The sequence below is a fragment of the Bufo gargarizans genome, chromosome 2 (genome assembly GCF_014858855.1).
Source record: "Bufo gargarizans isolate SCDJY-AF-19 chromosome 2, ASM1485885v1, whole genome shotgun sequence".
Lineage (NCBI taxonomy): Eukaryota > Metazoa > Chordata > Amphibia > Anura > Bufonidae > Bufo > Bufo gargarizans.
The window spans coordinates 31,356,398-31,384,275 of NC_058081.1; the positions used below are offsets into that span (position 1 = coordinate 31,356,398).

At 44.5% G+C, this 27,878-nt stretch overlaps 1 protein-coding gene across 1 annotated transcript in view; it reads left to right on the forward strand.

Annotated features, from left to right (window-relative positions):
• Positions 1–27,878, forward strand: part of LOC122925556 (venom factor-like) — a 482,939-nt gene that overhangs the window by 45,227 nt on the left and 409,834 nt on the right. The window contains exons 3-9 of the mRNA XM_044276914.1: positions 2,819–2,981; positions 8,562–8,632; positions 12,577–12,671; positions 12,785–12,864; positions 16,266–16,353; positions 16,477–16,579; positions 18,211–18,331. Of these exons, the coding sequence (XP_044132849.1) occupies positions 2,819–2,981; positions 8,562–8,632; positions 12,577–12,671; positions 12,785–12,864; positions 16,266–16,353; positions 16,477–16,579; positions 18,211–18,331 (721 nt within the window). The remainder of the gene's footprint in view (positions 1–2,818; positions 2,982–8,561; positions 8,633–12,576; positions 12,672–12,784; positions 12,865–16,265; positions 16,354–16,476; positions 16,580–18,210; positions 18,332–27,878) is intronic.

Here is a 27,878-nt window from a genome sequence, read left to right on the forward strand (position 1 = left end):
TTGCGAATCAATTTTCCTTGAAATAAGGTAAAAAAAACTCATACTCACCTCATCCGTTTGAGCGCGAATCACCGCCGCTGCCATCTTGATTGAAGATCCCGCACTAAATCTCGTTTGTGGTGACGTATGGAGTCACAACTCTGGCTGCTGTGATTCACCGCGTGCCAAGCACCATTTTGAGCTGGATCTTCAATCAAGATGGCGGCGGTGGACATTTTTGCAATCAAATGGATGAGGTAAGTAAGATTTTATTTTTTTAATAGACCTTAATGTTAAAGGGAACCTGTCATCTGAAAAATGCATATAAAACCACCAACATTACCTTATAGTAGCCCCCAGTCTGTTATTAATCATGTGTTTGATCCGGTAATCTGATGTTCCATACATGACAAAAAAATTTTTTTAAGCGCCATGATCGCTATCTTGCCGGTCAGCCTGAAGTCAAGGGGGCAGCGGCCTCCTTTCTTCAAGTCAAGATAAGCACGCCCCATAACCGTCCCCTCCTGTGTGTGATTGACATGCTGCAGTGAGGCCTGGGATCGCGTTCTCCGGCTCCGGCAGTTAGCCAGGTTTCATCAGCACACCTCGCATGCGTGAGACTAACGTGATCCCAGGCTTCACTTCAGGATGTCAATCACACACAAGAGGGGACGGTTATGGGGCTTTCTTATCTTGGCTTGAAGAATGGAAGCTGCTGCCCCCTTGACTTCAGGCTGACCGGCAAGATAGCGATCATGGCGCTTAAAACATTGTTTTTGTCATGTATGGAACATCAGATTTTTGGATCAAACACATGATTAATAACAGACTGGGGGCTACTATAAGGTCATGTTGGCGGTTTTATATGCGTTTTTGAAGTGACAGGTTCCCTTTAAGGTCAGATGCCGCAATCATTTTCTAGTTCATCTTCTGTCTATGACTTTGACTTCCATATTCTGGCTCAATCGAAATAATGTGGGTAGCTCTAGAAATAATTGACTATTCAAAATAATCACCAAAAATACCCTCTTGAGTTCATGGTGAAGGACCAGGTTCTAGCATACTGAGCTTCAATTTTACCTGCACCAAAAGCAGGGCCAGCTCATGTGGGCCCTTTGGCGATAAAGTATCAGTGGGCCCCCTTACATAGTGATAACTCTCTGAGTACAGATAATGTAGTAGATATCACCTGCAGTCCTATGTAAAACCACAGATAACAATGTGATGGCTATCTGAGTACAGAAAATGAAGTAGTGTTACTTGCAGTCCTATGTAAAACCACAGATAACACTAGTGCTAATAATTTGGTAGTGTTACTTGCAGTCCTATGTAAAGCCACAGATAACACTAGTGCTGATAATGTGGTAGTGTTTCCTGCACTCCTATGTAAAACCACAGATAACACTAGAGCTGATAATGTGGTAGTATTGCCTGCAGTCCTATGTAAAACCACAGATAACACTAAAGTAGATCATGCGGTAGTGTTACCTACATCCTTAGTGTGCGTCCCCCACAGGACTCCATGCTGGTGGCGCTACCTCTTCTTCCTTCTTCTTGCCCCGGACAGAACGTCCTGATGCAGCTGTGTGAAGACATAGGAACACTGTGGGCATGGTGATGGTGACACACACAGGGAGAGACACACACACAGGGACAGACACTTTACGATGGTGAGATCGTCACAGCACCTTCTGTGTATGGGGCAGGCTCACCGCCGCAGTCCGCTCCATCCATTGTCTCAGCACCGCATAGTGAGTGGGGCTGGCACATTATGTACATACATGTATATGGATAAGGAAAAGAAATGCACAGCAAGCAGTAAAGCAAATATTCCTAAAGGCTCAGTCAGCAGCATGTCCAGCCTCAGTCAGCAGTGAGTGAGTCTGTCATTACTGTTAACTAGTGATGAGTGGCAGGAGTCCTATTGGAATTCGTGATATTTTGCGAATATTTTGTAGAATATTCGTCATATATTCGCAAATTCGTATATTCGTTATTTTCTACATTCTTTTTTTTTTTTACACGAAAATCGGCAACACCCACATGCAGTTGTGCATATATATAAAGGGGAGCAAATCCTGCACTTGTGGCCCATTGCTAATGGCGATCCCCAGCAAAAATGCATACAGTGGAGGATGCCCGCAGCAAACCACAAGTACCACAATAGACACCCTACACAAGATAGCATTTATATGGATTTGATAATCAATATAGCAATATAACAAAATAATAACAAAGACAGGTGCACTCTGCGGTCTTACTAAACCTTCAAACTGATTTTAAAATTGAGAGATTAGCCAACATGTCCTACTTGAGAAACCTTGGCGCGGTGCTCGGCCTCAGACATGTCCTACACCGTAGGACATGTTGGCTAATCTCTCAATTTTAAAATCAGTTTGAGGGTTTAGTAAGACCGCAGAGTGCACCTGTCTTTATTGCTTTGGTTAATGAGACCCATTGCTGATGAACACTCTAGATCAGTGATGGCTAACCTCCCGCACTCCAGCTGTGGTGAAACTTCAACTCCCAGCATGCTTCATTCAGTTCTATGGACATCTTGGGAGTTGTAGTTTTACCACAGCTGTAGTGTCAGAGGTTAGCCATCACAGCTCATATAGATGGATAGGAAGTATTAAACGCCACTGCAGCACCACCACAGGAGTAATGAGGTATTACACAGTTCTCAATGAAATCAATGGGCTTGATTTTCAGAATTTCTAGAAAAAATAAACACTCATTGTAACCTGTATATGTTGGTTAATAAATCTGAGTAAGTGTTGTTGCCCTTTCCCTCCTTTCAGCCTCTGTTGGTGTCCATTATGATTTATATTTTTTTCAGATCCCCTCAAATAATTTAGAAAAATACACAAATAAGAAACAGTTTGTGTACGTCACTGTAAAGTCTGCTACTTGCTCTCTGGAGAAAGTTGTCCTTGTGAACTTTCAAAGTGGATATCTATTCATACAGACGGACAAACCCATCTACACCCCAGGATCTAAAGGTAGTGTTGTTACATAATTACAACCCCAGTGGCACAAAAAGCTGAGACGTTGTCGTTGCTGTGTAAAATGTACATAACACCAGAGTGCAATTATATACAGATCTCATAGACTCATATTGTATTTGCAATAAATCATAGAACACATATCAGATATTGAAAGTCAGACATGTTACCATTTCATCAAAAAATGAACTAATTTAGAACTGGGTGGCAACAAGACATCTGAAATAAGTTGTGGCAGGGCCATGTCTACCATTGTGTAGCATCCTCTCTTACCAGCAGCCTTTAAACATCTGGGAAGTGAGGAGACCAATTGCTGGAGTTTTGGGAGAGGAATTTTGTCCCATTCTTGTCTGATATAGGATTCTAGCTGCTCAACAGTCCTGGGTCGTCTTTGTCAGATTTTTCGTTTCGTGATGCACCAAATGTGTCTGTTGATGAAATCAACAGAAGGTCATCCCTGAAAGAGACGTACTCTGGATGGGTGCATTTGGAAAGTCTTTAGACCCTTTCACTTTTTTCACGTTTGCTATGTTGTGGCTTTGTGCTAAATAATAATAATAATAAAAATAAATAAATCAAAGTTTCCCGTCATTAGTAAGCAAAAGCTGTATTTGTGGCCTAAATTTCACAGTAACTTATGCACCTCTAATCCCAGATGTGCAGTATATGAAACAGAGGGGTTTGTTTCACCCGGTATGCCCCAGTATGCCAAAGCTGTATTTCTGGCCTAAATGTGACACTCACTTATGCACCTATAATCCTAGATGTGCACTATATGAAACACGTTTTTTTTTCACCCCAGTATGAGAAAGCCGTATTTCTGGCCTAAATTTCACAGTAACTTATGCACCTCTAATCCCAGATGTGCAGTATAACAGAGGGTTTTTTAACCCCAGTAAGCAAAAAGCCGTATTTGTGGCCTAAATTTCACAGTCACTTATGCAGCGATAATCCTAGATGTGCACTATATGAAACAAAGTTTTTTTTTTAACCCCAGTGTCTTAAAGCAGTATTTCTGGACTTGCAGATAGCCTGTGCTGGTGCACTATCGTTGCATAAAATGGCTGCCGATTATGTATTGATATTGACTAACTGAAGGAAAAAAAGTTTGTTTTCAGTAGTAGTTGGCTCAGGGCAGGCTTAAAACAATTGTGCACTGCACCCACAAAACACATTTGCTGTAGATCGCTGAGTAAAGAAGCAGTTCTTGATAAGATTCCTCCCTGATCTCTCCCTCACAGCAGCTGCAGCCTATCCCTACACTAATCCGAGCAGAGTGACGGGCGGCGCTACGTGACTACAGCTTAAATAGAGGCTGGGTCACATGCTGCAGTTGGCCAATCACAGCCATGCCAATAGTAGGCATGGCTGTGATGGCCTTTTGGGGCAAGTAGTATGACGCTTGTTGACTGGCTGCTTTGCAGCCTTTGAAAAAGCGCCATATAAATCGCTGAACACCGAACCCGAACCTGAACTTTTATGTAAATGTTCGGGTTCGGGTCCGGGTGCCAAAAAACCTAAAGTTTGGTACGAACCCGAACTTTACAGTCATCAACTCTAGTCTCCAGTCATCTTGAGTATGATGCCACAAGATTTGCTCACATGATGAAGTAACAAGCACAGTCAGTGAGTGAACACTTCTTGTTTGTATCTTTTGAATTGTTGGAAAGTGAACCTTCAGTCTAGTCTGAGGTCCAGAGCACTCTGGATCAGATTTTCATTAAGAATATCTGTGAACTTTGCTCCCTTCAGCGTTCCCCTAATCCTGCCCAGTCTCCCTGCCCCACTGAAAAACACCCCACAGCATCATGATTCTGCCACCTTCATGCTTCACTGTAGGGATGGTATTAAGGCGATGACAAATTTCCAGCAAAAAAATATAACCCTTAAAATACAATCTACTTTATTTTATCTTCTAAAAAAGCAATGTCCCAATATAACTAAAGTGATGGTCAAAACCCATCTAATGTGTGCCATGTACTTCAATAGATGCTAAATGATGATAGAGGTACATATCTAGGTATAGGGTGGGGAAAACTTTCCCTAACGTTACCCTATGATTAGACTCAACCCAGAGACGACCCCTGATGGTGGGGACTCTCTGTCCTCGTGCCTGGGCTATAACACCCTAGATGGCCCTAATGGGTCCTCGTATTCACCATTTGACAACTGGCTATTTTCCATATTTGTGATAAGCCCCGCCTGCCCATTGGACCTTTGTGGGACTGGTACATTGTCATCTTTAGGACATATTAACCGCATTAGATATGACTGTATGCTGATTAGTCTCTTTCATCTGAATTGACCGCTCAGTTTATATCTGGATGATCCTTCTTCACCTCTATTTTTTCTTATTTTTTTATCCATACGCCTATGTAACTGTATATATATATATATATATATATATATATATATATTTCTTTATCGTATTACTTTTAGTTTTTTGTGTTTAAATGTGATCCACCCATTTTATTGACCCCCCTGAGGAACCCATAGTCTGGGGGAAACGCGTTGGGGTATGCTGACCTGTCCAGGGTCAGTAAGGGTGTATATCCTAAGGGGGTAGCGCCATCCTGACTGTTTCACTCCTGGCCAGTCCCTGGTGAGTCACATCTGTCTTTTTACTCCCCGGCCTTTTTCCATTTGGATTCTTACTTTCTTGCATGGCCGTTTTTTTGCATTTATGTCCGGCTTGGGCTTTGCAGTCGATCTGTGACTCCCTCCATATTATGTATATACTGTTTGTCTGCGGATAGGTTATCATCACTGCCTATATACACATTACGCTGACCTTACATATATTCCAATATTTATGACCAGAGTGTGTCTTTCAGGGTGGCGCTGTTTTTTCCTTCCCTGCTCCCCCCCTTTTTTTGTTCCTTGTTTCACTGCATCTCCTGTATGTAATTTTTACGCTTTGTTATGCTGCAATAAAATATTTATTATCTTTATTTACTGGCACTTCTAGCTCCATTTCTTTTGCTGTTCTGGAGGGTGTAATATGGGTACGAGGACCCATTAGGGCCATCTAGGGTGTTATAGCCCAGGCACGAGGACAGAGAGTCCCCACCATCAGGTGTCGTCTCTGGGCTGAGTCTAATCATAGGGTAACTTTGGAGAAAGTATTCCCCACCCTATACCTAGATACAGTCCTGATCAAAAGTTTAAGACCACTTGAAAAATGGTTCCAAGTAGAGCTTCAACATGCAACAAGAAGAAATGAAAGTGAGACAAAACATTTTTTGAGCATTCAATTGATTGAAAATAACGATTAAACTGAAACAGGCTGTTTTTCAGCTGATCCAAATTTTAGGACCACGTGCCTTTAAAAGGCCAAATCTGTGCAAAGATTTGTCAGATAGTCACATGTTGCGATGGCAAAGGCAAAAAAACTCTCCCTTTTTGAATGTGGTCGGGTTGTTGAACTGCATAAGCTTGGTCTCTCACAGCGCACCATCGCTGCTGAGGTCGGACGCAGTAAGACAGTCATTTGGAATTTCTTAAATGATTCTGAGGGTTATGCAACAAAAAAGTCAAGTGGAAGACCCAAAAAAATTTCATCAGCACTGAGCCGGAGGATCCAATTGGCTGTCCGTCAAGACACTGGACGATCCTCGACCCAAATTAAGGCCCTTACTGGTGCTGACTACAGCCCCATAATCATCAGACGGCATCTGAGACTGAAGGGCTTCAAAAACAAAAAATGTCTTCAAAGACCTTGTCTCCTTGAATGCCACAGAACTGCTCATTTGGACTTTGCAAGAGAGCACCAAACATGGGACATTCAAAGGTGGAAGAAAGTTTTATTCTCTGATGAGAAAAAATGTAACCTTTATGGTCCTGATGGTTTCCAACGTTACTGGCATGACAAGCAGATCCCACCTGAGATGTTTTCTATGCGCCACAGTGGAGAGGGCGTTATAATGGTCTGGGTGCTTTTTCCTTTAATGGAACAATGGAGATTCAGGAAGTGCAGGGGCGTAAAACGGCCGCTGGCTATGTCCAAATGTTGAAGAGCATTCCTCATGACTGAGGGCCCTCATCTGTGTGGTAACGGACTGGGTTTTTCAACAGGACAATGCTACAGTACACAATGCCCGCAGGACAAGGGACTTCTTCCAGGCGAATAACATCACTCTTTTGGCCCATCCTGAGTGTTCCCCTGGTCTAAATCCAATTGAGAATCTTTGGGGATGGATGGCAAGGGAAGTTTACAAAAATGGACAACAGTTCCAGACAGTAGATGGCCTTTGTGCGGCCGTCTTCACCACTTGGAGAAATGTTCCCACTCACCTCATGGAAACGCTTGCATCAAGCATGTCGAAACGAATTTTTGAAGTGATAAACAATAACGGCGGAGCTACTCATTACTGAGTTCATGTTTGGATGTTGGATTTCAGTTTTAGGGGGGTTTCGTTTTTTTTTGGAGGTGTGGTCCTAAACTTTTGATCAGCTGAAAAACAGCCTGTTTCAGTTTATTTGTTGTTTTCATTAAATTGAATGCTCAAAAAATGTTTTGTCTCACTCCCATTTCTTCTTGTTGCATGTTGAAGCTCTACTTGGAACCTTGTTAAGATCCAGTCATGCTAAATATGATTTTTTTTGCCATTTTTCAAGTGGTCTTAAACTTTCGATCAGGACTGTATGTACCTCTATCATCATTTAGCATCTATTGAAGTACATTGAAGTAGCTTTTTAGAAGATAAAATAAAGTATATTGTATTTTAAGGGTTATATGTTACTGAAGTAATTTCTAATTTTTAGGAATGAAATAAAGCTGGTCCTTGCTTGGTTCAGTGGGACCATATGATCATAGATGAGTCATTTCTGATTGCATAATGCTGGTCATGTGTCTTGAAAGACATTTATCAATAAAGCCTGTAATATAATTATAGTGTGGAAATATCACATGATGGTCATTATGAAAACACATCTTGTATATTTTGCATAAAGTAGTGCAATTAGTATGTTGTTTTCTATTGAGAAACATTGGACTATTTTTAATGCTATTTTATGTATTTTCATGAGCAATTGAGAACAATTTTTTTTGCGGCCAGTATTCCCATTACTGCTTACCGCCACTTCCTGATCACGGACTGGCTGAGCAGTCACTGCCCACTGTTACCTGCATGCTGAGCTCATAACAGGAAGTAGAGACCAGAGGGGATCTGGTAAACATTGGAACAGAAGTGGTGTGGGACTTTTTTCATTCCTTTCTGAACACTCTGAAGAAATTTTGCTCTATTGGACAACATCTTTAAGATTGTTATCCTGTGGATGGAGTTCTTGGTTGGGCAGAGATTCAACAATGTGACTGGCATCTATTCTTGGAAGTCTATGACCAACTCTGCCTAGGACAATGGCACCAAAGTTCAAAGCAACTTTAAACCAGAAGCAGGTGTGTAGCTATAGGAGGTGTGAAAGTCGCCATCACAGAAAAGCTCTGGTCAAACATGATAGATGAGGACCCAGGAGCTTAAAGTTACTCCTCTAACCTGGGCATGCTATCTCTGTAAATGCATAATAACTTGTCAAAACCTATATAACGAATCCTTCTTATATTTCTTTCTTATGAAGTTCTATTCAGGATTTTCACTGTGAACCCAGAACTAAAACCAGTGAGCAAGCGAGTGATCACTGAATTCCTGGTAAGACTCCATTCTTCTCCACAATATAAGATATTAGTGTTATGTACAAGTCATGATTAGTTCATTCAGAAATTAACTTGCCATACAGTCCGAGGCAGTATTGCTTTAGTAGAGAGCGTTATATGGGAGAATCGTATTCACCTTGTACAGAACAGTTTTAGCTATTTAGGATAGTGGCCAGTGTCAGCACCAGACATAATTGGGAAGATGCCAGGTTCAAGGCCAATGTGACATTACACAGTGCCCAGAAAATTGCCTATTGTTGGTACCTCTTTACATTGTCATGCAGTGAGGAACAAAAAGGGAATCCAGCATCCAATAAAATGCAGATCTTTAATAAAGTTCCCAAAACTGGACAGCAGAGCATCAATGCATTTTGGATCATTACACACTGATCCTTACTCATAAAGATCAGTGTGTATAAATGATAAGTGAAGATGCTTTTCTGTTCTGTTGTTCCAGCTTTAATAAACATCTCTGTTTTATTGGACGCTGGATTCCCCTTTTGTTTTTCAGCATTTCTGAGTTTTTCCTCCTTGCTTCTGTGCAACCTATCAGATGGGCTGGACTGTTTCTGCCTTTCAATATATTGTCATACAGTGCCTAATTAATGGCATCATACTGTATGGTTTCCAAATAACAGTAGCACATCCATGTCAGGTGTCTCCTGGCAATGCCCTTGAGATGGTGGACCTGGTGGAACGCTATGAAGCTACGAGGAATCTAAAGGAGGGTTCTGTCCGGAGGGGGGGTCGGCAAACCCCGGAAATCTGCACTCCAGGCCCGGAGATTTGAGCCGATAAAACCTGGCTCTGATAGTTTGCTGGCAGTGTCAGGAGCCTGGCCATGTAAATGCTGACTGTCCCCATTGGGTTGAGCCCATGGACACTAACTATGGCTACCATCAGTCGCTATATGCCAGGAGGCTGTGTGCAACAGGTACCCCAGAGTCTCTAAATCATTTGTGCCAGGTGGAAGTGGGAGACACTCCGGCGGAGGCTGTGCTGGACTCAGTTTGTCTGGTGAACCTAGTAAGGGCTCCCCTGGTGCGGTCCACTGAGTATACTGGCCGTAAAGTTGGGGTGATGTGCATCCACGGAGACTTAAAAGACTACCCCACCACGCTGGTGTCTCTAACCACGGTGGCCGGTAGATGGACCCACGAGATGGCTGTCGCCACAAATCTACATTATGAACTCATAATAGGGAGAGACTTCCCGTGCTTCCCGGCACTGTGGCCTTATATGAGAGTGACTGATACCCATGAGACAGGGGTAACCCTAGCAGAGTGGCCTTGCTCAGGGGGGAGACCAGAACCCTGGGAACCTGAGACCAAAGGGCCAATGGTATGGGTGACTGCCACTTCGGTGGAAGAGGGGGAGACAACCCTGCTAAGTGTGATGGTGGGCAGTGTTGCCTTTTGTTAGGGAGCATATGGAAACAGCTCAGCGAGCCCAGAGTCAGGTCTATAATCGGCAGGCTCGGGTCCGGATCTTTAGGCCGGGTGATCGGGTTTTGGTTCTGGTGCCGACTGTGGACAGTAAGTTCCTGGCTAGGTGGCAGGGGCCCTAGGAGGTACTCGAGAAAATTGGAGATGTAAACTACAAGGTACATCAGCCAGGGCGGTGAAAGCCGGATCAAGTTTACCATGTGAATTTACTCAAACCGTGGAAAGATAGGGAAACCTGTACAGAAGACAGCACGTGACTGGGTTTTCTAGGAGAAGAGGTACTGGCCCCTCTGTCTGATGCAAGAGAGGCGGCTGCCACAGTAAAAATTGCTGAAAGCCTCTCCTCTAAACAGACTCAGGAGGCCAGGGAGTTTTTTAGTTGGAACACGGATGTGTTCTCGGACCTCCCTGGATGCACTTCCATAATCCAGCATGACATTGTCACTGAGCCTCAGGCAAAAGTCAGATTAAAACCATACTGGGTGCCCGAGGCTCGGCGACAAGCCATATCGGAGGAGGTGCAGCTCATGTTTCAGCTAGTTGTCATTGAGGAGTCAAAAAGTTAGTGGGCCAGTCCCATAGTATTGATATCCAAGCCGGACGGGACGTTGCGGTTTTGTAACGATTTTCAAAACTTTAACGAGGTTTCCAAATTCGATGCATATCCCATGCCCCGGGTGGATGAGCTCATGAAGAGGTTAGGACAAGCCCAGTATTTTTTCTGTTTTGGACCTCACGAAAGGATACTGGCAGGTGCCCTTAACTGAGGCTGCCAAATAGAAAACTGCCTTCATCATGCCTAAGGGGTTGTATCAATATAAGGACTTACCCCTTGGTCTGCATGGCGCCCCCACCACTTTTCAGCGACTAATGGACATTGTGCTTCATCCACATCGTCGGTACGCTTCGGCTTACCTGGACGATATTGTCCTCCACAGTACCGACTAGGAAAGTCACCTTCCCAAAGTGCAGGCTGTAGTGGACTCCCTTCGGAAAGCTGGCCTAACCGCTAACCCAAAGAAATGTGCAATAAGGTTAGAAGAGACTAAGTACCTGGGGTATGTCATTGGGCGCGGAGTCATCAAACCCCAAGTGAACAAAATAGAGGCCATACGGAATTGGCCCCGACTTGTCACCACTAGGCAAATAAAGTAATTCCTGGGAATGGTGGGCTATTACATAAGGTTTGTTCCCCACTTTGCTACTCTAGCCGCGCCCTTAACAGGACTCGCTGGGATGATCGGGCAGAAGAGGCTTTCACTACTTTGACCCTGTGCGGGTCCCCGGTTTTGGTGACGCTCAACTTCAAATGGGAGTTTATAGTACAGAATGATGCCTCCAAAGTAGGCCTCGGTGCTGTACTGTCTCAGGGAGTCAACGGGGAGGAGCATCCCATTGTCTTCCTCAGCCGTAAGCTCACCACAGCCGAGACCCGGTATAGTATAGTGGAGAGAGAGTGCCTGGCTATCAAGTGGACACTAGAATCTCTCTGCTTTTATTTATTGGGGAGAAAATTCCGCCTGGTGACTGACCACTCGCCTTTCAAGTGGATAAGCCAGGCCAAGGACAGAAATGCCTGGGTACCCGATGGTTTCTCTCCCTACAAAACTTTAAGTTTTCGGTGGAACACAGGGCAGGCCCGTTACAGGGAAACGTGGATACCCTGTCTGGCGTGTGTTCACCCCCTCAGTGTTGAACAAAGGGGGGGGTTATGTTACATAGTGAGAGGTTTGGTCTGGGAAAACAGGTATTTTCCTCCCAGCATGTGTGCTGCTGGGCAGATTTACAGCCAGGTGAGGTCAAATACCGGACCGGATTTTAAATGCCGGTCCGGGTTTTGGCAGCACCTGGCTGTCCTTAAATAGGCAGCTTGGCTCTGAAGCCATGTCTCTGTGTTGGAATCTGTGAGCCTTGTGTCTGGATGAAGGCTTGCTAACTGTTTGGTGTGAAAACAGGTTGGTGCTGCTATCAGCAAGGACTCTTTGAGGCAGAATTGCCACATGGGTGAATTACCACCAACACCGCAAGGTGACTTTTTGTTTGAATATGACTGCTTGTTTTGTCACTTGCCTAAAGTGTGAATAAAACACTGAACTGTTTGATCCAAAGAACTTGTTGTTGCCTCTATACTACGTCCGTTAATCCTGTCTACAAGAGCGAGTCCCCACAATATATAATCTAGGACATATTAGAAGAGCCAGGGTTTCCCCTTAAAATGTCTTCTAATGGTACATTAGTATTAAGAAGACTTGTACTAAATATCACGATACTCGGCCACCATGCTAGACCAGAGATGGGCAAACTTCGGCTCTCCAGCTGTTGTAAAACTACAAATTCCATCATGCCCTGCTGTAGGCTGATAGCTGTAGGCAGACTGGGCATGATGGGATTTGTAGTTTTACAACAGCTGGAGAGCCGCAGTTTGCCCATTCCTGTGCTAGACCATTAAGCTAGACTATCCCTGTATAATTAAGAATCTCTCTTTTTTTCATAGACTCCAAATAATGTCATTGTCGAAAAATATGTACTTTATCCAAACAGAAAAACTGGAATCATTTCCTATTCTCATAAACTGACAGATCTTGTAAGGTAGGAAAGAAAATGGTGGAAGTAGGGGACAGTAACCCCTTAGGATAATATGTTATGTTCCTCATGATAACAATGATGAAAATAATTAGAAATGTTTTCTGTCTTATTTACAGTTTTGGACTGTGGACCATATCAGCAAAGTTTGAGAACACCTTGACAAAATATACCACGCAATTTGAAATGAAGGAATATGGTAAGAACAGGACAAAGAACAGTCTCAGTGTTGGCTTGTTTTTGTTCTCTGATCCATGAATATGATACTTTGTTTAGACCACCACTTTTTGATAAAAAGGTGCTCTGTCACATGCCGGAGGCCCAAGGCAGACCTTCGGCAGGTCTTGCAAACAGGACAGAGGCAGAAACAGACCAGGAACCAACAGAGTACTTTATTACACATGTAATAAAGGAACAGGACAGTACAGCAGATAAGCAATAGTGGTAGAACTACCACAGAACCAAGTACACCGGCAGACCAGAGGCAAAACCTAGAGGGTTATTCACAGAGCCCCTGATGGTGGGAATGAACTGGGCTGAGGGCTCACTGGTCACACCTCCAGGAAGGTCCCGGTTCACATGGCTGCTACCTGTAGAGAACCACGCTGGTGCAAGCACCAGCGGAAATAGATATTAGAACCAGACCCAAGCATTCACAGAACATGGATGAGACAACAAGAGAAACGGCAACCAGCACAGAAGCAGATGCTTGGACATGTAGAATGGAAGCATGGCGTTCTCAAGCAGAGCTGCACACAGACTAGTGATCCTCCCTCCGGGAAAACCCAGAAGCCCTCTCACGAAGGCAGGACATACACAGGAACAGAAGCAGTAAGACACTGTAGGCAAGACATGGAATAGACTGGATCATAAGCAGTAGGCACTGCCAGGCTATCAGACGCAGTTAGAGCACTGCTAAGCTAGACATGGAACAGAGTGGATCCAGACAGATAACAGGAACAGAAGGACAGGCAAGGCGTGGACAAGGATAACAAAATCATCACATCACAGGACAGGTACAGAAGAACAGACATAGCAACAACACCAATGCATAACCAGGCAATACCACAAACAAGGGCAGATGGCAAAACCCCCTGGTCAGCAGCAAGGGGCTACACCCGGTAATGCACAGGACAGACTGACCCCCTGAGTGAGCATCAAGGTGCAACACCCAACAAAACATAAGACAGACTGACCACATGCCCCACAGCTCACAGATAGATATAGCTGCCATAACGAGGGCTCCGGATAAGCCACACCCAGGAACAGAACAGGGAATGTTAACCCCATCAGAACCAAACAGGGAGTGGAGCCAGTGAACAGAGAAGTGAACACACAGGCTGCAGTACATTGCCCCTGGCAACCAGCATACACGGAGTCCACCGCAGCCAATACGCTAGAGCACAAACAACCCGTGTCACAAACAGAAATGCATCCATACACAGACCCTGTTCACACACAAGGCCGCATCCAGCACAAATGGGAACACCCAAAGCCAGTACACAAAGAGTACGCAGCCAGCCTGCATGTCACCGGAGACAGGAACCACAGAGATGCAGACACAGAAGCCACAAACACAGGCCACAGTTCACACACAACACCGCAGCCAGCATGCAGTCCCAAGCAACCAACATACACAGAAGTCGGCCTGCAGCCAGTACGCAAGGGGAGCTTGCAGCCAGCCGACACGGCAACAGTGACCAGAACTGCACTGAGATGGAGACACGGGGAGTACACACACTCACAGGCATAGTTCACACAAGACACCACAGCCAGCTTGGATTCCCCAAACAACTAGCATACACAGGAGTCGCCTGCAGCCAGTACGCGAAAGGGCATGCAGCCAACCTACACAGTTGTTGTCACAGTGAACCGCACCGTGACATGCACCCAAAATAAACCAATCATTATATGTTCCATTGCTGGTGATTAGCTACAATCTGCAAGAGAACCTATGAGCAGATGTTCAGCTTCAGCAGTGAAGCATCACATGATGACTAATGGGCTATGCATGTAATGCATCAATAAGCTGGTGCCTTTAGATGAGGAGTGCTCTTCACTCTGAATCATTAATGGAAGTCCAAAATTAAAGAATAATAGGGTATTGTCACGAGTAGGAGGTCCGAGGAGAGACCACCGCGTCGTCAAGCAATAAAGAAACGGAAATCAGGTACAGACACACAAGAGTTTATTGCACAAACAAAAACCAGGGAAGGCAGCACAGACAAAAATATGAGCTCTATGTACCGTCAGCACAGTGGGAGAAAACCCCCACTGCGCCACTGTCTAGTAATACTCCAGAGGGGTGTGACTAAGCAACTCCTGGTATTCACTAGGGCCCCAGATGGTAGGGTTAGGCTTTGCAGCAGGAAGTTGCCAGGATCCACTCTGGAGCGTGAACTAGACAGTGACAGCAGGAACGAATGGACAACAGGTACCAGAAGGTACCGACGGCACATAGTCATACATAACATAGAATGGCAAATACAAACAGGGCAACTAATAACACAAGCAGGAATACATAGCAAGGAAACAGGAGTGACAATGAGCAGAGAAGGACTTGCTCCACCAGTAGTAAACTGCATGGCCTTACCAATGGCACTCTGCTGCAAAGAAAGGTGCAGCAAGGGCTTGCTGAACAGAGACATGAATACACACAAGGTAACTAAAATATAACTGGCAGAACAGATAACAGAAACACAGATAAGAGGACATCAATGAACAAGTAGGGAAACCCACAGAGCACAGACAGACACAGATCCCATGGGTCAGCAGCATGGGAGAGTGGGTACAAACAAGGAGCAGGAGAAGACAACACACGCCAGTAGAGCTGACACAGAACTGCGGAAACCTCAGCCTTAGGCCCCATGCACACGGCCGTGTTTCACAGCCGTGTGCGGGCCGTGGAACCGCGGCCTGGATCCCTCCTGAGAGCAGGAGCGCACGGCGTCACTGGTTGCTATGACGCCGTGCGCTCCCTGCTGCCGGCACAGTACAGTAATACACTGGTATAGGTCATACCAGTGTATTACTGTATTGCGGCGGCAGCAGGGAGCGCATGGCATCATAGCAACCAGTGACGCCGTGCGCTCCTGCTCTCAGGAGGGATCCAGGCCGCGGTTCCACGGCCCGCACACGGCTGTGAAACACGGCCGAGTGCATGGGGCCTTATATACAGGTTCCATGGGTGCAGCAGAGAGGCCACACCCATGGAGCAGACAGAGAGGATTAACTCCTAATAGGAACACAGGGGAGTTAACCCATACAGAATCACAAATAACACAGAAACGAAACTTCAGCGAGGAGCGCCGAACATGCAAGGACTGAAGGTCACAGCCAGAGATAGTTCTAATCCCAACAAATCTTTAAAAAAAAAGAAAGACATTGCTAAAAATATATATATATTTTTTTGCAGTAGACATTCCAACCACTAGATGGCAATGTAGAGTATTTACCTATACAGGTCTAAATTTCCTTTGCGTTGCGCTGTCATGTTTTCTCAGAACAGCACACTACATGGTTAGATGAAGTATTCCAACCTCGCTTTTTCAGAGATTTCAAATTGTCCTAATTTCCCGTTCACTTTTACATTTATTTCAGTTCAACCAAGCTTTGAAATAAAAGTAACTTCACCTCAGAAGTTTTTCTACTTTAAAGACAAAGAACTAAGGGTGGACATAACGGCAACGTGAGTAGAAGCATTTGGCCATGAATTCCCATTAGTTCTAGAGATGTTTTAGGGACTTATTCCTGCTTATAAAGGATATATTATTGTGACTAGTAGTAAAACATATTTTCATTATCTCATCAGCTTTCTCCATGGTGAACCTGTTAAAGGAAACTCCTTTGTGCTCTTTGGACTCAAGAGAGACAATGAGAAGAAAAGTCTACCAAATACCCTGAGGAGAGTAGATGTAATGATACTTTTTCTTCAAAGCTTAAAGGGGTTGTCCAGGATTGGGGACATTGCTCTTATAGTACAAGTCTGGCATACACATTACATACAAGCATGTAGTACCTTTGGCACATATTTCTGCAGCCCCGTTTTCATTTTTGAAATTCATGGCCGGAAGTTAATGTTTTCTTCTCCTCATTGACGTACCGGGTCCCTTGCAGGCAAGCAAGGCTTCCTCTTCCACTGCTCAGGAAGCCCGATGACGTCACTGGCAGCATAAGTAATTTATGCAGAGTGGATGGAAGAGCGGTATCTAGGCTGGCCAACATCTCGCTAAACCCTGCCCCTCCAGTCCGATGGCATCACCGGGCAAGGAGCTTTAGAATAAATGGAGGTGAATATTGATGAGGGGCGGAGTTACAGCGGCTGGCCGACATCACACTAAGCCCCGCCCCTCCAGTCCGATGACGTCACCGGACAAGGAGCTTTAGAATGATTGGAGGTGAATATTGATGAGGGGGCGGAGTTACAGCAGTGCAGAGAGACAGCTGTAACCACCTGATGCCGCGCTGCCACAGGACCCACAGGGAAGTGCAGCCGGAAGTTAGGGAAAGATAAACAGATATATAAGCAATGAGTGGGGGACCGTTCGAGCCACATAGAAGTGGTGAAAATAGCTGAAAATATATGGAGGCACCTTTATTTAGATGTACATTTTGTTTTATTTGCTCCCTGACAACCCCTTTAACTTCTTCTTGGTTCAATAAATACATTTACCCTTGTTCTTCAAGTGATCCATCATCAGAATCCATTAAAAATTATACTATGCAGACACCTATGATAATAACTAAAGAAGCTGTCTGAGATTTAGGCTCTGTTCACATCTGCACAATGGTTTCCCTCAGTAGAAAAAACATAAATGCAGTAATTGATCCATAGCACAATGAATACTGATGGTGACTAGAGGAGCATTGGTTTCCCCTGCAGTGTTCATCTTTTTTATGAGAAACTGTATTGTTCTGCAGATGTGGACATAGCATCCATTGCTGCCCTGAAAAATAACCTATCTTGTCCATAGTAGAAGATCAATATTGAGCTGGACATTCCTCTTCTACCTTGGATATTTTCCAATGCTTGACATCCAGCAAGGGCTCATTGAAACTTTGCATTTCATCCCCATCCAGGAGGATACATACTGTAGATCTATAGAAGTAGGGTGAGCTGTACACACTTGACAGCTGTTGTTATCTTTAGTCCATAGACTGTACTGTACTTTAGATTTCAGAGAATGAGGTTATGGTGCAAAACCACTCACAGAACATGGGCAAAAGTGACACAGTTTCCCAAAAAAATTGTCAAGTGGGAGTATTTATTCAGAGCAGCTCTCCATTATGACTCATAGAGGAGGTTCCTGATGGGGGAAGCTTAGGCCAGCCAGATTTTTGTCCTTTTGACCATCCATATACTATATTCATGGTTCAAGTCTTCCAGAACAAGAACTGACAGATATGTAGGTGTACACATTGTGGCCATTCTGATGAGTTTTCAGCTCTGATTGGGTATGAAAGGATTGTCTTTATGAAATAATCTCTTTAACCAGTTGGCCGACCATGAAATATTGACTCTTTGTGGTTTTCAACTGTCATCTAGATCGACGAGGGCGAAGGCTTTGCCATTTTAAAAAGAGAGGACCTGGTGAAGTACTTTCAAGAAGAGAGAGACATGTTACAATGGACCTTATTTGTGTCCGTTACTGTTATAACTGATTCAGGTAAGAGAAAAAAAACATTGCCGTGGTCTTCCACGTATGTAGACTTAATCTTAATAAATGCCAGAGATAAGTGAACTTGTCGGTTCTGATCTGCCGAATTTTTTAGAAAGTTCGGTTCAGACCTGAATTGATTCGGTCCAAACAAATTGGCTCCAATTGCCATGGAAATCTGTATAAAACACCCACTAGTCTCCTAGGACTCAGAATTTTTAGGAAAACATTATTTCTATTTTTACTTTTTTATATATTTTTGATTTTCTTTACCCCCTCCGCCCCCTAAGCTCTTGAATGCAATGACAGCAATAGTAAAGCATGTCAGAGTGACACTGACATACATACCTGTGGGTACACATATGTTTGACAGTGTTAATGAACAGCATTTAAAAGTACACCATGCTGGCACATGGGTTATGCTTTTCATATTCCAAAGCTTCCAAAAATTGTCCATTATCAGGGGCAGATGGTGTTTACAAGCAGACTGTGTTATGGGATGAAAAAAAACTAAAACATAAAGCAGTGGATTGTTGGGGGTCCAATCTTCCAAAAAGTAGGCCTTGATGGGGTCAGAATGCTTGCCTATACAACATGCACAAGTGTTAGGCCCCTTTCACATGGGCGTTCCGGATTTTCTACGGGTGCATCGCGTGTGCATTGTGGGAAAACTGCACGAGTAGGCACGCAATTGCAGTCAGTTTTGACTGCGATTGCATTCCGATGTTCAGTTTTTATCGCGCGGGTGCAATGCTTTTTGCACACGCGTAATAAAAAACTGAATGTGGTACCCAGATCCGAACCCGAACTTCTTCACTATAGTTCAGGTTTGGGTTAGGTGTTCTGTAGATTTTATTATTTTCCCTTATAACATGGTTATAAAGGAAAATAATAGCATTCTTAATACAGAATGCTTACTAAAATGTGCCTTGAGGGGGTTAAAAAAAATAAAAAAATTAACTCACCTCATCCTCTTGTTCGCGCAGCCGGCATGTCTTCTTTCTACTTCTTTCAGGACCTGCAAAAGGACCTTTGATGACATAATCACGCTCACCATGTGGTGAGCGCGATGACGTCAGCGCAGGTCCTGCTGTATAAACATAGAAGGATCTTCTATCTTCATTCAGCAGGACCTGCGCTGACGTCACCACGTGGTGAGCGCGATTATCAAAGGTCCTTTTGTAGGTCCTCAAAGTAGAAGAAAGAAAATTATGCCGGCTGCGCAAACAAGAGGATGAGGTGAGTTATTTTTTATTTATTTTTTAACCCCTTATTTTTTTAACATTTTTGTAAGCATTCTGTATTAAGAATGCTATTATTTTCCTTTATAACCATGTTATAAGGGAAAATAATTGAGTAAGTTTACTTTTATCAATTTACTAACATCATCTAGCAACCATGCATGAAAATTGCATTGCATCTGCACTTGCTTGCGGATGCTATGCGATTTTCACACATCCCTATTCATTTGTATGGGGGTGAAAAACGCAGAATATAGAACATGCTGCGATTTTCACGCAATGCACAAGTGATGCATGAAAATCACCGCTCATGTGCACAGCCCCATAGAAGTGAATGGGTCCGGATTCAGTGCGGGTGCAATGCGTTCACCTCACGCATTGCACCCGCCCGGAATTCTCGCCCGTGTGAAAGGGGCCTTAATTGTCAGAAAAAAAAAGTGTCTTGTTCTTAAGGAGCCAAGAAACATTCTCTTTTAATTAGGAGCAGTGCAGTGTTGATGTGGAAAGGGTGGGGTTTTAGAGGCATGTGGACGCAATAGCGGTGGCAGCAGAAGTAGTATAGCATAGAATGTACAAGGAAGTAGATAGGCTGTCTATGTGTGGTAGTAGTAGTGGTAGTAGTGGCGGATGCATAGCGTTAATTGTAGTGGCAGTAGGGGATTGGCAGCGAGGAGCAGCAGCCGAGGCAGTTGCGGCAGCAGTCATGTGGTACATGTTGGCAGGCAGGCCGCAGTAGTGGTATGATGGTGGCAGCAGCAGCCATACAGAACATGATAGTAGGCAGGTAGCAGTAGCGACCTGATGGCAGCAGTGGCATGATGGAGGCCGCATCAGCCATACTGAACATGATGGTAGGCAGGCAACATGATAGTATCCATGAAGGCAGGCAGGCAAACAGCAACAGTGGCTAGATGGGGCACCATGAGCAATGCAAGTCCAGATCTATTTATCAGCCTCAGCTGGGGAAGTAATAAAATCCTTCCAAATCCAGGCTTGATACATTTTGACAAAAGTGATGCTTTGGACACTTGCAGAGGACAACTTGGTTTGTTTGGGTATCACATGCATTGCTGAAAGAAGAACAGCATACTGTACTAGTTTGGCCACTATTCCAATCTGCCTGCCCAGAAATCCATGGGTTCAGAGAACAGGGTAAGCACCAGAGACAAGCCAGAGTGCAGGAAGACCTGAACCTGGTGTTCAGGCAGGAGGTTTTGGTTTGCTGATTTGCCTCAGCCTTGCGCAGCACATTAAAAAACTGCTCCATTATGTTGAGTAGACTGACCTGGCTGCTGCTACTGCTAGTGGTGGAGGGAGGTTGGTGACTCTGTAGAGGGCAGAGAAGGGCATCCCTTTCAGACATGCTGGCAGCTGTTTACACAGTGTTTTCTTTGTAACTAAGTACATAACATAGTACATAAGGCCGAAAAAAGGACATTTGTCCATCCAGTTCGGCCTGTTATCCTGCAAGTTGATCCAGAGGAAGGCAAAACAAAAACTGTGAGATAGAAGCCAATATTCCCCACTTTAGGAGAATAAAAAATTCCTTCCCGACTCCAGTCAGGCATCAGAATAACTCCCTGGATCAGCGACCCCTCTCTAGTAGCTATAGCCTGTAATATTATTACGCTCCAGAAATACATCCAGGCCCCTCTTGAATTCCTTTATTGTACTCACCATCACCACCTCCTCAGGCAGAGAGCTCCATAGTCTCACTGCTCTTACCGTAAAGAATCCTCTTCTATGTTTGTGTACAAACCTTCTTTCCTCCAGACGCAGAGGATGTCCCCTCGTCACAGTCACAGTCCTGGGGATAAATAGATGATGGGATAGATCTCTGTACTGACCCCTGATATATTTATACATATTAATTAAATCTCCCCTCAGTCGTCTTTTTTCTAAAGTGAATAACCCTAATTTTGATAATCTTTCAGGGTACTGTAGTTGCCCCATTCCAGTTATTACTTTAGTTGCCCTCCTCTGGACCCTCTCCAGCTCTGCTATGTCTGCTTTGTTTACAGGAGCCCAGAACTGTACACAGTACTCCATGTGTGGTCTGACTAGCGATTTGTAAAGTGGTAGGACTATGTTCTTATCACGGGCATCTATGCCCCTTCTGATGCAACCCATTATCTTATTGGCCTTGGCAGCAGCTGCCTGACACTGGTTTTTGCAGCTTAGTTTGCTGTTTATTAAAATTCCTAGATCCTTTTCAATGTCAGTGTTACTGAGTGTTTTACCATCTAGTATGTAGGGGTGACTTGCATTATTCCTTCCCATGTGCATAACTTTACATTTGTCAGTGTTAAACCTCATCTGCCACTTATCTGCCCAAGCCTCCAATCTATCCAGATCCCTCTGTAGTAGTATACTGTCCTCTGTAGTATATATACAGTATACTGTCCTCTTCAGTGTAAATTACTTTACACAGTTTAGTGTCATCTGCGACAATTGATACTTTACTATGCAAGCCTTCTACAAGATCATTAATAAATATATTGAAGAGAATAGGGCCCAATACTGACCCCTGAGGTGCTCCACTAGTAACAGTGACCCAATCGGAGTATTTACCATTAATAACCACCCTCTGTTTTCTATCATTGAGCCAGTTACTTACCCACATACAGACGTTTTCTCCCAGTCCGAGCATTCTCATTTTATATACTAACCTTTTATGTGGTACAGTGTCAAATGCTTTGGAGAAGTCCAGATATACGACATCCATTGATTCGTCACTGTCAAGTCTAGAACTTACCTCCTCATAGAAACTGATTAAATTAGTTTGGCATGACCGATCCCTCACGAAGCCATGCTGATATGGCGTTATTTGCTTATTTCCGTTGAGATGCTCTAATATAGCATCTCTCAGAAAACCTTCAAACAGTTTACCCACAACAGATGTTAAACTTACCGGCCTATAGTTTCCAGGCTCTGTTTTTGGACCCTTTTTGAATATTGGCACCACATTTGCCATGCGCCAATCCTGTGGGACATTCCCTGTCAGTATAGAGTCCGCAAATATCAGAAATAAGGGTCTGGCTATGGCATTACTTAATTCCCTTAGGATACAGGGGTGTATGCCATCCGGTCCTGGCGATTTGTCTATTTTAATCTTTTTAAGTCGCTGATGTACTTCTTTCTGGGTCAGACAGGAAACTTTTATTGGGGAATTTATTTTTACATTCTGCATGTCATCTGACAGTTTATTTTCCTCAGTGAATACATTGGAGAAAAAAATATTTAACAGCTTTGCTTTCTCCTCGTCGCTCTCTGCGACTCCCCCATCATTACTCTTTAAAGGGCCGACACCTTCAGATTTATACTTTTTAACATTTATATAATTGAAGAACATTTTATGGTTAGTTTTACTCTCTTCGGCAATTAATCTCTCGGTCTCTAGTTTGGCCGCTTTTATTTGTTTTTACATGTTCTATTTTTTTCCTTATAGTTTTTCAGTGCTTCTGTGCCACCCTCCTGTTTTAGTGATTTATATGCTTTCTTTTTGCCATTTATTGCTTTCTTTACAGTTCTATTTATCCACATTGGTTTCTTTTTGTTCCTTAACCTTTTATTCCCATACGGTATATACCTCTCACAATGAGATTTTAAGATGCTTTTAAAGATATCCCATTTTGTGGCTGTATTTTTATTTTTGAGGACTTTGTCCCAGTTAGTTAGGCCTATGGCCTCTCTTAGTTGGCTAAATTTAGCTTTTTTGAAGTTTGGTATTTTTGTTCCTCCCTGGAGAAACGCTCTTTTGAATGATAATTGGAAGGTTATTACTTTATGGTCACTATTTCCCAGGTGTCCCCCAACCTGCACGTCTGTTGTTCTGTCAGGCCTATTGGTTAATACTAAGTCCAGTATGGCCGTCCCTCTAGTCGGGTCCTGAACCAGTTGGGAGAGGTAATTGTCTTTGGTTATTGCCAAGAACCTGTTTCCTTTATTAGATATACAAGTTTCAGTTTCCCAGTCTATATCTGGCTAGTGTCACGGCCACGGTATTGGTCGTGACTCCTGAACCGCATGCGGTTGCCTGCGGTTTGGTTTTGGTTTTCAACCACAGGTGAGGGTCGCTGGTGTGTGGTATCACTTGTGGTTGCCGCGGGCAACTAGTTGTGTTGTGTTGGTTTCAGCAGAGCAGCCTGAGCGGTGCTGGGCAGCTTGCTGCATGGCATGCGGTTGCACCTAACAACCTTCCTGTTGGGTGTTTGTCTGGTGTGCACTGTGTTTTGTGTTACGTGTGCACTAGGATTTTTCCCTTCACTGTGGCTGCCCGTGGCAACGTTCGGTATGGTGTGTACATGTGGTGGCAGTGTCCCGACCTTCGGGCTGACTCCCAGGACATGCTTGCCACCCATGTCGTTGCCGGCGGCAACAGCCACAGTGTGATCTTGGTTTGGACACTTCCCCTTTAAGTGGTGTTTTCCCTTCCCTGGTGTTGGAAGGGTTAACTCCCTTTCTGTGTGTGTGAGACACTGGGTGTGTCTGTGTGGGTGTGGCCACTTTGGCCTATAAAGCCTCTGTGTTTGGCATGTGTCAGTGGGTTGCTTCAGCCATTCTTAGCTGGAGCAGCCTCCTGTGTATATCATCTGCCAGTGGGGGGCCACCCTTGTGGTCATAGGTTTATCTGTGAAGTTTATGTCATGATGTTCAGTTGATGTTTTCCTTTGTCTCTGTTTATTGCAACTATGGATGTCCTGGTTACCTGTGTGTTATGTGTGCTGTGTCCCTTTGTGTTCTGTGGACATTAGTAGTGCATGCATGGGTTCCAGTCAGCGTTGCTGTGACGGGTACGAGTGGAACTAGTTTAGTTCGCCTGTCATATCTGTATGTTGTATGTGTTCCCCCATTCCTTGCAGCTTGGCCAGTGAGACCCCTGTTCCTCCGTGTCCAGAAGGAACAGGCCGTCTTACCCCGACTCCTAGTTCAGGGACTGGTCGGAGGGTGAGTTAGGGATCCGAGGTTCCTGAGCATGGGTCCTCCTACCTTCAAGGTCGGCCCATGCAGCTAGGAGTTAGGGTCAGGTTAAGGACGCTTTAGGAGGTGACCTGCTCCCTAATCCTGTCGTCCTGGCCGAGCAGCCTAACATCTTCTGGCATCGCACGGCTGAGGGTTTTCCCCATCCTCAGCCGTGACAGGTAGTTGAAGTCCCTCATAATAACCACCTCATTATGATTTGCCGCCTCGTCTATCTCGTTTAGTAGTAGATTTTCTGTGGACTCTGGTATATTAGGTGGTTTAGTTAACTCCTATTAGTAATTTATTATTGTTTTTAGCGCCATGTATCTCTACCCACAGTGACTCCACATGTTCATGTCCCTCACTTATATCTTCTCGGAGTGTGGGCTTCAGACAGGATTTTACATAAAGACAGACCCCTCCCCCTCTCCGGTTTTGACGATCCTTTCTAAACAGACTGTAACCTTGTACATTAACTGCCCAGTCATAGCTATCATCCAGCCATGTCTCAGTTATTCCTACTATGTCATAGTTCTCCTCACACATCACTAATTCCAGCTCCCCAGTTTTATTAGTCAGGCTTCTGGCATTAGTATACATACATTTGAGAGGTTTATGTATATTTTTTACCCTACACCTTTCCTTCTGAACTGTTCTAGTCCCTCCTTCCATTCCTCCCCCAGTACCACTACCTTGCCCCCGGTCTCTATCCGCACTATCTTCCCCTCCTATAATGTAATTTCCCTCCCCCAGTCCCTAGTTTAAACACTCCTCCAACCTTCTAGCCATCTTTCTCCCCAACACAGCTGCCCCTTCCCCATTGAGGTGCAACCTGTCCCTACGATAGAACCTGTAGCCGGTAGAGAAGTCGCCCCAGTTCTCAAAGAACCCAAACCCCTCCTTCCTACACCAGTTCTTGAGCCACTTGTTAATCTCCCTAATCTCCCGCTGCCTTTCTTGTGTGGCCCGTGGTACAGGTAGTATTTCGGAAAATACTACCTTTGAGGTTCTTGCCCTAAGCTTTTGACCTAAATCCCTGAAATCATTTTTAAGGACTCCCCACCTACCCCTAACTTTGTCATTGGTTCCGATATGGACCATGACCACTGGATCTTCTCCAGCCCCTCCCAGTAATCTGTCAACCCGATCCAAGATGTGTCGAACTCTAGCGCCAGGAAGACAGCACACTGTTCGGCGATCACGGTCTTTGTGACAGATTTCCCTATCTGTTCCCCTAATAATGTCTCCCACTACCAGCACCTGTCTGGCCTCTCCTGGTTCCCTGCTTACTGGAGCTGACATTCCCCTGACTGGCAGAGGAAGTGTCCGGCTGCAGCAGTGCCGTCCCTGGACTGACATCCCCCTCATCTGCCAAACGTGCAAACTTGTTTGGGTGTGTCAGATCAGGGCTAGCCTCCCTGGCACTCTTCCCTCTACCCCGCTTTCTAACTGTTACCCAGCTAGCTACCTCACTTTCCTCAGACTCCTCTCTGTCACCCTCCCCCTCATCTACCCCAAAGAGTGCTTGCTCGGTGAGAAGCAAACTCTTTTGCAAATTGTCAATGCCTCTCATTGTTGAAACTTGCCCGTTTAGAGACTTGATTTGCGATTCCAAACGGGAAATTTGCTCACATCTTGAACAAAGATATACACCCTCGAACGGCTGTTCCAGGACTGCATACATCATGCAAGATGTGCACTGGACTGCGCTGTCAATTGTGCAACACATACTAAATGGGGATTATAACAGTAAAAAAGTAAAACAGTAAATAGGATTTGGAATTAGACCCTGTCTGCTGTAGTTGAAGGACTACCTAGGATTAAGCCAACAACACACAATGAAATTCTATCCAACCTTAGTTTCCTTCTCCTTGTCTTAAACCCCTTTTCTTTAACTCCACTTAATAAGAAGCCCACTTAGTAGAGCAAGCCTCGGGAAGAGCAAGCTCTGGAGAGAGATTAGTGGTTCAATTTATAGCACCTGGTTGCCCAGACCACTTCCCTATATCAAGCAGAGAAAAAAATGGGTTTAAAAGGCAACACACAGCAGAGAAAAAAAAAAAGTTTTCATAAAATAATTTGGCCTCACATTCCCTCATTTTTCTTTAGTAGCGATGGTCTAAAAGCATGGCTATCCAGTAATCATCAGACTGCTTGATGTCAACGATACACTTGTACACCTGTCAGTGCTTAAGCAAGCGAGCATACAGCTCGCCATTCTGGCTAACATGCTCTTTAAGCCAGTTCTTTCCGGCTCCCCTCCCCACTGAGGCAATTGGGTGTACTGGTAGGTGCTATCGTCATCATCATCCTCCTGCTTCTCCACCTCTGATTCCTTCTCCAGTGGCAATTTTTCATCCTCTATCCTCCACCATTATGAGAATTTCTCCTTGTGGGTCAGCAACTGCTACAGGGCGGACAGCAAGATGTGTTAGCTGTTCTTCTTCTGTAATCGTTTGTTCTGAGATAAATATGAGGGGGATGACATTGTCCATGCCACAATTGTCCCTGCTGACAAACTTTGTGGTCTCTTTGAAAGGATTCAGCCCCCAACAGGCGCCTCAAATGAGCTGCAGCTGCCTGACCTTGAGACAACACGTGCTCCCTGCTGAGGAGGTCTGGCGCGTGACACAACATTGTGGCTCTTGTTGCTGACCACCTTGGCCAGTTGGAGTCAGAAGAGTAACAGCCAATGTGATGTTTGCTGCTTGATGTACTTTAGCAACTGCTTGCCTGTGTGGCTACTCTTGCCCAGGTTGATCACCTTCAATATGGCATGGCAATGCTTGACTTGACACATGTGAGAGAAAGGAGGGGGAGCGGGAGTGACAATGTGCCCTGCTGCTGTTGTGGACAGGCGAGCGTCCATGGAGGAGGTGGAGTGGCCTTGTTGCTTGGTGGTGCCTCATTGCTGCCACAGAAAAATTGATCCAGTGGGGTATGAAAGACATGTACTTTTCCTGCTTGTAACAGCTGCTAAAGACAGCTATACTAAATGTATAAACGTTAAGTTATGAACCGACTAGTTAATCTCTGTGCCAAATGATCAAATATTTCCAAGAAAGCTCAAAATCTGCCCCCATCTTTGCTCACTCTTCTTTTTCTGGTCTTTTGCACATTATATTACATTTCTGAGCTAGAAACAAGTGGGCTTCAAAAGAACAGGGTGGACAGATCAAACTCATTTTTTCCAAAAGGTTTTACCTACATGGTGTGTACATGGCAAGTTGTATAACTCTAAGTATTTATTACTACAGTATCAGATGTATCTGGTAGTGATGAGCAAAGTTTTTAAAAAATTGATTCGGCAGCCTCGCCAAACTTGGAGAAGAAATTCAATTTGTTACAAAGTA